General features: G+C 30.7%; 1 protein-coding gene across 2 annotated transcripts in view; it reads left to right on the top strand.

Moving 5' to 3' along the window:
• The window catches only part of vtd (RAD21 cohesin complex component verthandi), a 75,627-nt gene that overhangs the window by 23,344 nt on the left and 40,165 nt on the right, over positions 1 to 12,118 (top strand). The window contains exons 2-3 of one of the 2 annotated variants that reach the window (XM_067269423.1): positions 5,217 to 5,349; positions 8,397 to 8,565. In XM_067269423.1, coding sequence (XP_067125524.1) covers positions 8,422 to 8,565 — 144 coding nt within the window. In that variant the 5' untranslated portion in view covers positions 5,217 to 5,349; positions 8,397 to 8,421. The remainder of the gene's footprint in view (positions 1 to 5,216; positions 5,350 to 8,396; positions 8,566 to 12,118) is intronic. The other variant, XM_067269422.1, reaches the window with a different exon arrangement.

Genomic DNA, 12,118 nt, shown 5'->3' with positions numbered 1-12,118 from the left:
GTTTTGTTGTTAAGTACAGTCACTTCTTAACTTACGACCATTTCGACTTAGTCTGAAGTTGCAGAACTGAACCCCGTTGTAAGTCGAGAAGTAACTGTATTGACTAATGCAGGTATTACTTTGACCGTAAACTGCTGAATGTATGTATATATTATATATTATTTAAATATATACTTATAAATAATATATAAATTTATAATTTATCAAATTTCTATTTATTAAAATATAGTGTTACATGTAACATACAAAATTCATACAAGATAAATTCATATATTGCAAGAATGCTATTATTCCTCAACAACAATCAAATGAACAAAATGTTGAAACAAAAATAATGAACATGAAGTACTAAACTTTAAAATTATCACATTGAAAAATCACTGGTAAGATCATCGTCAGAATCTTCCACACAAATGTTTTTGTATGGTGGAAGCAGATGATGGTTTTCAAGTGTAACATTTTATCGTTGTTGCTTTTAAATAGCTCCTTTGCAAATAACAGTGCTTCGCAGGAATCGGTAAGAACTCAATTTTGTAGTTTTTATTAAATTTAATTGTAAAAAAATACGTTCAACTGCTGCACTTGAATGAGGAAGCAATAGAAACATCTATTTACTGCCAAAGTAAATAGAATAAAAATGAATGTTTTGAAATGTACTAAATTGAAAGGAAAGGTATTAGGATTTCACGAATGGTACTAGGAAAATGGTGTTTGTATCTTAGTACTGGAACAAGTAAAAAGATACTAGATTAGTACAAAAGTACTAGGTGAAACAGCACTGGTGCCACTTTTGTAGCCCCAATTCTGTTACCTGGCATCGCTGCTAGAGGCGCTTCGATCTAGTTTTGCCGTTCCTTCCACTAGCTCAGGGGTCGGCAACCTTTTGAGTCGGAAGAGTCAAAAATTACAATTTACAAAATTTCAAAGTTTTTAAAGAGCCACAAAATTTTTTCTTGCCAACAATAAATAGTACTCGCATAAATAAAGTTTTTTGATTAAAAAAAACTAATCTATTTATTCATATATAAGTAGTGTTTTTCACAACAAATTAGATAATATATATATGGCATTATTAGATAATTACTTATTATTTAAGTAAAAAATTAAAACAATTAAACATTTACTTAAGTATGCTGGGGTGTAACCCAAAACCTGGTGTTCTGTGTTTTTTTTCTTCTGCTTTTTTTAATTTGTCATTAAAGGTCTTTATTATTAATTAAACATTTACTTACAACACTAACTTGTACTTGAATAACAAACAATTGAGCAAACAAATTCAATGGGAGCGTTGGCTTTGCATGGTTTTAGAAAGTTTCGATAAATTTGGCTCACTTTAAACAACTTAAAACTTGTTGTTTTAAGTTTCAGACACGATTCTAAATTTTCATTTGTTAGTTGGCTTCTTACTTTACTTTTAATTATATTCATGCAAGAGAACGCTTGCTCGCACGAATATGTCGATCCGAAGATAGTCAGCACTCCAAATGCCAACTTCTTCACCTCACTGTAGCAATCTGGAAGACTATTCCATGCGTCGAATATAAGTGCCTCAAGTCGCGGCATTTCTTTTAAAGCTGTCCACTTTTGTTGCGTTACGTACATACATTTCTGGACCTCCAACTCTTCCAACTTGCTTTTCAACTCTGTAAATTTTCCACTCCACAAAGCTTTACTTTTTAAATCGATCAATTGCATTTCTAGAGATCCAGTATCAATTCCAAATGGCTCAATGTGGATTTCGTTACTATTTGTGTTAAGAGGATTTACTATGAATGCTAGAGTGGTTTTGTTGGTTTTGAATTGCTCAAATCTGTCAGCAAATTCATCTTTAATTTTTTTTATAACTGTGCTGAAGTAATTCATGTCAACAGTTGTACTGGTTTTATTGCGATATTGGTTTAGAAATTGAAAATGAAGTAATTTACCGCTCTGAATATCTTCTGCAAAAAGAATTAATTTTTCTTTAAAACAAACCAATTCTTCTACCAAAACATAGGCTGGGTTTCCCTTTCCTTGCAGTTTTAGATTCAGCTCATTTAATTTCGGTGTGATATCCACCATAAAGTAAAATTTTTGCAACCATTTGTTGTTCTCTAATTCAGGGTGATTAATGCCTTTTTCATTTAGGAATGTATTTATTTCATTCAAGCACAAAGCGAAACATTTCAACACCTTACCTTTCGAAAGCCATCGCACTATATTGTGAAGAAGGAGGTCGTATAAATAATATTTGCGTATGGAACTAAAGAGCCGCAGCTTCACATCCAAAGAGCCGCATGTGGCTCGCGAGCCGCAGGTTGCCGACCCCTGCACTAGCTCTATATCGAAATGCATTACCATCACATCTAAAATACCTGGAGATTCTTGATATATACAGGGCTATTTCTAGAGGAACAGCTATCAACGGCAGGGACATGGCTCCTATGTCGCATGCCTGGAGGGCAGAATTCGAGCACATTTAGTGACTATGTAATGTTTTGTAAACAGTTCTGGCTTAGTATATAAATTATGTTCATATCTTATCATTATATATCAGCACTCCAGTTGTTTTGAAGTATAGTTTATTCTGACTTTTTATTATTTATAAGCATTTACGAGGGCTGTTCAGAAAGTTTGCGGCCTCAAATAGAACAACAAACAAAATAATGTTAATACTTTTTTTATTTTTCAATGTAGTCTCCTTTATTAGCAATGCACTTATTCTAGCGATGTTCTAGGTTTTTTATGCCATCACAATAGGTCGATTTGTCAAGGTGTGCAAAATACTTGTTCACTTCAGAGATGACTTCGTCATTTGAGTGGAATCTCTTTCCAGCCAAGAATTTTTTTAGGTTTGGAAAAGGGTGGAAGTCACTGGGGGCCAAATTACGTGAGTACGGTGGATGTGGAACTAATTGGAAGTGAAGTTCGTTTACCGTTTGTTCAATGATTCTGGCGGAATGTGCAGGTGCATTATCGTGGTGGAACAGAATCTTTTTCTTCTTCAAGTGTGGCCTCTTTTCTTTGATTTCTTTCTTCAGTTTTCCAAAAGTTTACAGAAATAGACAGCATTGATGGTCTTTCCTCTTTCTAGGTAGTTAATAAAGATGATTCCTTTAGCATCCCAAAAAATCGAGGCCATCACTTTCCCCTGTTGATGAAACTGTCTTTGCCTTCTTTGGTGGTGGCGAACTGTGATGTTTCCATTGCTTTGACTGTTCTTTTGTTTCAGGAGTGTAGTAGTGAACCCACGTTTCATCAGTAGTCACAAACCGACACATGAAATTCTGTGGGTTTTTCTGATAGAAGACCAAACACTCCTTTGACATCAAAGTGCGAACACGTTTTTGCTCAGCGGTCAACAGACGTGGCACCCACCTTGCTGAGACCTTCGTCATACCTAAATTTTTGGTTAGGATGTGGTAAACTCGGTTGACAGAGATGCCTGTTGTCTCAGCTATCTCACACGTTTTCAAATGGTGATCTGCTAGCACCAAATCGTGAACTTTGTCGATATTTTCTTCAGTGACAGCAGTTGATGGCCGTCTGCTGCGAGGGTCATCTTCTACACTCTCTCTGCCAGATTTAAAAAGGGCTGTCCATTTTTCCACAATGGTGTACAAAGGAGCAGACTCTCCCAAAACTTCATCCATGTCAGCCTTGATTTGAGATGGGGTCAACCTTTTTTTCGTCAGGTATTTTATGACTGCACGAGTCTCCATTTTTTCCATTTTTGACAAAGCATGTGCACACTGACTATCTGATAAACTGTTGTGAAAAAACTTTATGACAAATCAAGCGGAAATTCATATCATATCTTTAGCAAAGATGACTGAATTATTCCCACCAAAAATTAAATTGATTGCAGCGCCGCATATAGGCAAGGCTGCAAACTTTCCGAACAGCCCTTGTAACCTTATGTTCAACATAACAGAAATTTTTGGGTAAAAACTCTTACCATACCCGAGAGATTCCTAAATTCTGAGAAATAGTTGAAATATTTTCATTGCTTTTCTGTCTATATATTTGGTTGAATGTGGATTTAGCAAATTATTTCCTTAATTAAAACCAGAAACAGACTGGATGTCACAACAAGAGATCTTTGGCTATCACTATCCAATTTGGAACTTAGACATAAGAAAACTTATAAAAGAACATCAAGACCAAGATTCACATTGAAAAAGTAGAAATAAAATATTTTAAATTTATTTATAAACATCTTTATTCATCAGTAATTGCACTTGCTTTGTGGCTTGGTTGGTTTATTATTATTTACTGATTATACTTCATTACTTCTCTTATTACATTTCTTTTGAATTTGTTTTTAATTTAATTTTATTTTTGTTCATTTGTTTATTTACTCAATATTTAATATTATCTTAATTTTTTTTCTAAATTTTCCTTGTATAAATAAAAATATATAAGCTTCGATAATTTTTTCATTTCATCTGTAAATCACAAAAAATGAAATATCGTGTTTACATTTGATAGGTATTGATTATGGATATGTATTTTAGGAGAACATATGTTGATTTACAGAAATCATAATATGGAAACAAAAAATGAGGTGCCATGAAAATTGAGAAAAGCTTAAAGGGAGCCATGGTTGAAAAAAGGTTGAAAAAGACTGTTTTAGTGATTGGATGATTTAATTTAAATTGATACTTACCATTGTGCTAATATCTAACATTTTTATTGGAATGACATGGCTTAAACCATTATTATCTGTTTTGTCAGTTGGCACTTATTAACAGTGTATGTAAATTTAAACTTATCATTAGTAATATAATGATAATTATATGCTAACTTCTGATTACAGTAAGCAGGGCCATCAAGAGTTGGGGATTTTTTCCCTCCACATCCAGAGAAAACTTACAACCCATAATTATTCTTATAAATGAATGCTATTTTTACTAACAAAATAAAAAAATTTTAAGACTACTATTTATTAATAAAGAAACACTCATACTTCATTTGTTCAAAAAAAAAAATAATAATAAAAGGCAAATGGATTAAGGAGCTAAAAGGACCTGCTCTATCCCCAGGCTCCATAAAAATTCTCAACAGACCTGATAATAAGTGAAAGTTTTGTAATGTAAAGTTTTAATATTTTTAATTAAAAATTATTAAAAATAAAAGTTAATAAATTTTTTAAATTTTTATTTTCAAATTTTAAATTTTTGTACATTTCATGGGCATGTAGCTGGAACGTTTTTTTTTTTCTTTCTTTTTAAAAGTTGCCTGTTGTGTTCTAATATGAAAAATCATGTTTAATTTGATTCCAATTTAATCAGCCTTATGAGGATAGTTGTAAGCTATTGAATATACTTGCAATTTTGAATAAAAAGTTTTTTTTAACGTTATAAGACAGTAAGAAGTACATTACAACATAACCATTTTAGTGTAAAGTTCAGTTTATTTTATAAACTAAAATTAATAAGTGTAGTCCCTTTCTGGAGGTATCTCCTGCATTTCACCACTTGACCTGTGTCTACTTCTATGTAACAATGTTGTGGACAGCATTTTATTACTTCATTATGAATCACAGCCTGTATCATTTTTGCAGAGACATGGTCATTTTAACAAATATTGTTTTGTGCCATATACCAGGGATGGGCAACCTTTATCTATGTAAGGGCCTCATTTCAAAACTTTTAAACTGATGCAGGCTGCATACAAGAGAAAAGAGGGGAGAATGTCGGTAAATCACAATTATTTATTCATATATAGCATAGGCATACTTAATTTAGCTTCTGAAACTGATGTAAATGTAATATATCAGAAATATTTGGTTAACTGTTAGTCACTGCTAATTTTAAATTAGTTTCAATGTGTCTGTTAGCTGCTTTCTTGTTTTAATTTTTACTAAATTCATTGCAGAAAAACTATTCACATACATAAGTTGTAGAAAATAACATTTGAATTTTTGCTGCATACTTCCTTAAGCTGGAAAATTGGTATACAGTAAGGCCCCACTTAACATTGCCTTGCTTAATGCTAATTTGATATAACACGGTCTGCTCAAAGCCTAGAAAAAAGCTCAAAATTTATACTGATTTAAATTATTGCGGCATTTTATTGATTCGTATATAATATGATTATTTATGAACATGAACCAGTCAGAAAAAGGTGTACATTCTTTAAATCTATGTTTGTTTGGTGCAATTTTGGAAAAAATATAACATCGTGAATGCCATAGGCAATATGACAAGAATTAACTGATAAACACATGAACAGAGTTTGGAAGAAGTTATGGCTGAAGGTATCCAAGAATTCTCAATGAGAAGAACCTATTGCTGTATCATTAGGTTGACCAAAGTCAATCTAATCGATACAGCAGGACTAGGAGATGTAGAGGAGCAGGATATTGGTTACAGCAGGTTTCTGGTGAGAGCCTTACCAATGATGATCTTCAAGAACTGGCAGAACAAGGAATTCATTTAGAACTAGAAAACAGGAATTCTGAAAACAAAGAACCCAAAAAATTTCTCTACAGATTTCCTTAAGTAAAAGTTTGGTAACGGTAACCAAAATCATTGATCAAATTGCAGTGAATGATCCAGATATTGAAAGGAGTGCAAAAGCAAAATGAGACATTTTGGATGCAATCTTCTGCTACCAACATTTGCTTAAGGAAAGAAAAAAGCAACAAATGAAATTTCACAACTTTATTGAAAAAAAAAAAAAAAAGAAATTTCAGAAAAGTCAGGACCTTCATCGCAAAACATGAACTTTACATTTCTGTGTGCATGTTTATGTGTTATTTAACATATATTATTATACAAATTAATATAAAAATAACTTAAAATTAAAGTAAAATTTGTTTATTTTTGGTCGCATGTTCCCCTTTCTCTATTTACTCTGTGTTAAAATTACCTTGTTTAATGCTGTTTTGTTTAGTGCTTTGTTGTCTGGGAACACATCCCCCGCATTAAGTGGGGTTTTACTGTATTTATTCATATTTTATGCGACACGGGCCACAAAAAATATTACTGCGGGTCGCAGGTTGCCCATCCCTGCCATACACCATGACATACCATTTCGCATAGCATTTGAACAAATCACTTTGTTTAGTGGACATGGGCTCATTTACTTAAAGTGTATTATTACTTGTATTATCCTAAAGTGTGCTTCATGCTTCGTTGTCCTTAATGTGGTTCATTAAAAATCAACAAGCAATGGATCAGTGGTGAACCATTTCAAAAACCTTAGAGGGTGACATCAGAGGTCATGCCACAGGTCCTTTTTCTCTGTTCAAACTGGTTTATCAAGTGTAACAATACATTGTTCATAGTGTTGTTATATAGATGTGGACAGTTTTAGAATCTCTTAGTGGTCTAAAAGATTCTAAAATATGATTTCATAAAATGGCAAAATCTGTATGGATTTTTGGAAGGAACCTGAAACAATGTTATTAATTAGGGAACTTCAGGGACCTCAGACTGTTTTCTCCAAATCTTGGGAATTGCTAATTTATAGAAAAATCTCACCTGACTTTTCCTTTAAGAAAAACATTTAAGAAACTTAATTTTTAAAAAATGTTAAAGTTTAAAATTTTTTGAGTTTTATCTTATTTTTACATATTACATATTACTTTTTGTGAATTTATACCCTTGAGAAATGAAGCTTATGTTTCATTTCTATGCAATTTGATTATAGAAGCAGTCTTCCTGTTGATGAGTTCCATACTTAGAAGCACTTGAAGAATGGCTGATTTTTTTAAAACTAAATATCTGAATAGAGGCTAATTACAAATATACATAAAAACTATTTTTCTGATATTTTAGAGGAATGATGCATTTACAATTTATTAAATATAAACTAGTGGTAGTTAAACCCTTGTTAAATAAGACTATAGGTTGAGAAAGACTGTCAAGATAATATTTCAAATCAGAAATTGCATATCTATTCTAAAAGTCAAATAATGATCAAATATAATTTACATTTTATCAAGCTTAATTAGTGATTATTAGTTATTGTAGATTTAATAGATGACAGTTAATTTTCAGAAATATTGTCCAGATCATGGACATGATCTAAATCATAGTTTCATGCATACCTTAGTAATGTACTCATATATACAATGAATTTAATTATAACAATATTATAAAATAGGGCATATTAAAAGTCAAGTCTTTAAACTTATTTCTTTAGTCTTTAAATTTATTTCTTGTTCTAAGTAATCAGAACATCAAGAAAATCACCTAATGTTTATTATCATTTATATCAAACCAAGAGTCACTGAATGAGTCACAAGAGTCACAACATAATTAAACTTTTTCATTTCAAGTGAAGATGAAAAATTTATAACAGTTTAAATAAGAAGAAACTGTATAAATTAATAATAAGTTTAATTGTGTATTCATACTAGACTATTAATTATTATAATAATAAAAGTTTCAATTATTTAATTTCAGGTTTGTTTTGTATTGAGAACTCACCATGTTTTATGCACATTTTGTTTTGGCTAAGAAAGGCCCTCTAGCCCGAATTTGGTTGGCAGCTCATTGGGACAAAAAGTTAACAAAAGCACATGTATTTGAAACAAATATTGAAAGCAGTGTTGAAGGTATTTTACAACCCAAGGTAAGAAATCATGATTCATTATAATAAATTACTGCAGTTAAATAATTAATTATTCAGTAAAGAAATTAGTTTATCATCAATTATTGATTCATTATCAAATTAGTTCAGTAAGTACATAATAATCAAATTATTCATTTATATATATATATTTTTTTTTCATAGAATTTATTTATTTTATCCTAAAATGAATATTTTAGTGAGAGAATAATTATTAGTACTTATGTTGATATTGGGCCATACAGATTAATCAGATTTAATGTCATTTATAAGAAATGAAATTTTAACATCTTTATTCATTGCATTCATTTAATATTTGCTAGAAAGTACTGTACATTATTTTAATTAAAATTTTTTAAATATAATTTTGAAAAACATTTTAAATTGCTGAAAATTTAAAGTGACTTTTTATAATTTTAAATAAAAATCTAAAATTATTGAGATTAGAATAATAACTCTGGATAAAACAACTCTGCAGAAAGTTAGTTTTGTTTTCAATTTTTGAGCCCTTATGGTATGATTCCAAGTTGAAGTTAAGCATAAATAAATATATGAATTATTGCTATAAAGAGCATATTTATTCTCATTACAATATTACATTTAACATTTAATTGTTGTACCATGCCATTATCAAGTCAAGTACAGTCAATTATTTGGACTGGAAAATAATTTTCTTGATAAACCAATTTCAGCCATTTTAAATCAGGGACTAATTACATTTTATAATTTTGAACTTTGATTGTGTTGCTTTAAAATGAATTGTTTAATTTTTCTCCCAGATTTGAGAATACTTTTTTTAATTATTAGATGTCCTTACAATTGCATCATTTCATTGCTAATGTGTCAAAAAGCAAATAAATAACTATTTGAACTTGTACAAATTTCATAGTGATCGGTCATAAACAGAAAAACTTTCATACTGACTAATTGAACATTGGGGACATTTTAAACAACATAAATACCATAAAATTTTCCAGGAGTGTATTAGACCCATTTGGCCCTAAAAATTCAGTTCTAAGACAATGTAGTAAATGCAAGTTTATTTTTATATGGGAATCATTATATATATATATATATATATAACACACACTTGGAAAATATATAGAGTGTAATAAACCTATATTAGAAATCTCAGAATGATGGATTTTGCTATTTAAACTGTAAAAAGATTTAACTCTATATGTTACAGTTAATGTTTCTTTTATATTTTTTGTTAATTTGAGATTCTTTTACATGATTTTTTCCCCCATTGATGCTAAAAAGAACCTTTTATCTACAACAGTATATTCCATTTCAAATTGTAGATCTATAAATTCCCACTGTTGTCTGTCCGTCCCTCTTTCCTTAATCTCGAGAACAGAATTAGATACATGAAATCTGAGACCAGATATGGAAATCTTAGAAACAGAAGGCCTGATTAACTATATATGAACTTTTGATGCAAACTGGAAGTTACATTATTTCAATTCAAAACTTTTCCCTTGAAAGTGATTATTAGATGACTGGCACAACTCTATTGCTAAAGGAAAAGTGTGATGTACAGGGGCAAGACACTACAGTACTAATTTGTGGTGGAGAGTGCATATTTTAAATTAAATAAATTAAAAATATGATTAAAAATTACAGCCTGGCATTGTGACATTTTTGCTCATTTTTAATAATGTTTAAGTTTCCATCTTAGTTCTGAGTTATTCCATCTTATTTTAAATAAATGTGTTAATGATATTTTCAAATATATTCTTTATTGCCTGAAGAAGATATCAATGCAAAGTTGAAAGCAGTGTGGTAGAGTCATTAAACGAAAAGTCTGACTCTGTCTTGACAAATTTGCAATGTGCAACTCTGACTCCGACCTTATCCTTTTTAAAAATGTCACACTGAGATTCCTTTTATAAGAAAGACACCACTGAATAACCAAATGTTTTTATGTAACATTTCTGTAAAATTTATGGCACTGAAATGAAAGTCAAATTTTTCTTCAGAGCTTTTCTTTGGTGAAGACAAGCTTGGTGCTTTGAAGTGATACCATAAGCATTTACCTTTCATGAAATCCTATGACCAACTACAAGTGTTCAGTGGTTTTATTCACTCGCCCACTGGTGGGTCTTAAATTAATAAAAACTATTTTCTGAAAGTATAGAGCAGGGATGGGCAACCTTTTTCTATGTAAAGGCCGCATTTTAAGACTTTTGAACTGATGCGGGCTGCGTACAAGAGAAAGAGAAAAAAAATGTCGATAAATCAGAATTATTTATTCACATATAATTATAAATTAGCATAGGTATACTTAATTTAGCTACTGGAACTGATGTAAACATAATATATTGGAAATATTTGGTTAAATATTCGTCACTGCTAGTTTTAAATTAGTTTCGATGTGTCTGTTAGCCGGTTTCTTGTTTTAATTTTTACTAAATTCATTGCGGTAAAAACTATTCACATACATAAGTTGTAAAAATAACATTTGAATTTTGCTGCATACTTCCTTAAGCTGAGAAATTGATATATTTATTCACGTTTTATGTGTCGTGGGCCGCAGGTTGCCCATCCCTGGTATAGAGCATATCACATGAAATATGCATAATGTTTTGCTATGAAACAGCGTTTATGGGTTAATATCATTTTGATATCTACATTTATCAAAGTGTTCATTTTCTAAGAAATTTCTTTATATACTAATTAATTAAAAAGTATTTTTCTTACTTCGCATTTTTACCAATAGTAAACTTTGAAGTCAGAGTCGCTGGAGTTGAAAGACTTTTATCAACTCTGACTCTGTCCAAAAACATACTACTCTGGTGATTCCGACTCCCCAGTACTGATTGAAAGTACTTGCTAATTTTGTTATCAATAAAATAAATTTAATGCTGAAAGACAGTATTATTTATGTTTATGTGCAAGATGATAAACATTTTTTATCAACAAAAAATTACCTGCAGATTACATGTTACTGTGAATAATAAACAGGAAATTAGAGTTCTTTTCATCACTGTTTCACTCTATTACCATTAATAGTTGTTGCCAAAGGATGCCAAATGGGCCCTGCCTGAGACTCTGCCAAGCTGTAGTTCTTATAACTTTTTAATTCTATCCATCAGTTCTAGCTATGGTTCATTGTCAGGCTATGACCTAATTAGTTCCTTCTAGTATGAGGAGTAGTTAGCATTCCTATACAACCATCTAACTGTAATGCAAACCTTCTATTGATCTTCAAACAGTTACTACACTAACATATTAGCCTTATACTCCTTGTAGGATAATGATCATTCAAACAGTGATTACAGATTTGAACTGTAGACTTGCAATCCTTTACTGTGAACTTGTTTCATTGAATTCATAGTACCTATAGCACCAGATCAGATGTTTCATGGTTGATAACTTCAAATGATATAGGTATACCAATAGAATTACTAGATGACTTGTTTTGTATCTTCTAATGAAAGGCATATGTTTTTAAAATAATATTGTAAATATTAATAATTTAAATCAATATTGATGAATATGTTGATAATTTTCCAGATTTAAGTAGCTTGAGATTTAATTATCTTTGAAAAAG

Source organism: Centruroides vittatus, unplaced genomic scaffold (genome assembly GCF_030686945.1).
Source record: "Centruroides vittatus isolate TY-2023 unplaced genomic scaffold, ASM3068694v2 contig_350, whole genome shotgun sequence".
Taxonomy (NCBI): domain Eukaryota; kingdom Metazoa; phylum Arthropoda; class Arachnida; order Scorpiones; family Buthidae; genus Centruroides; species Centruroides vittatus.
Note: the sequence above shows the minus strand (reverse complement) of the source record. Positions and strands in the feature narration are given on the sequence as shown.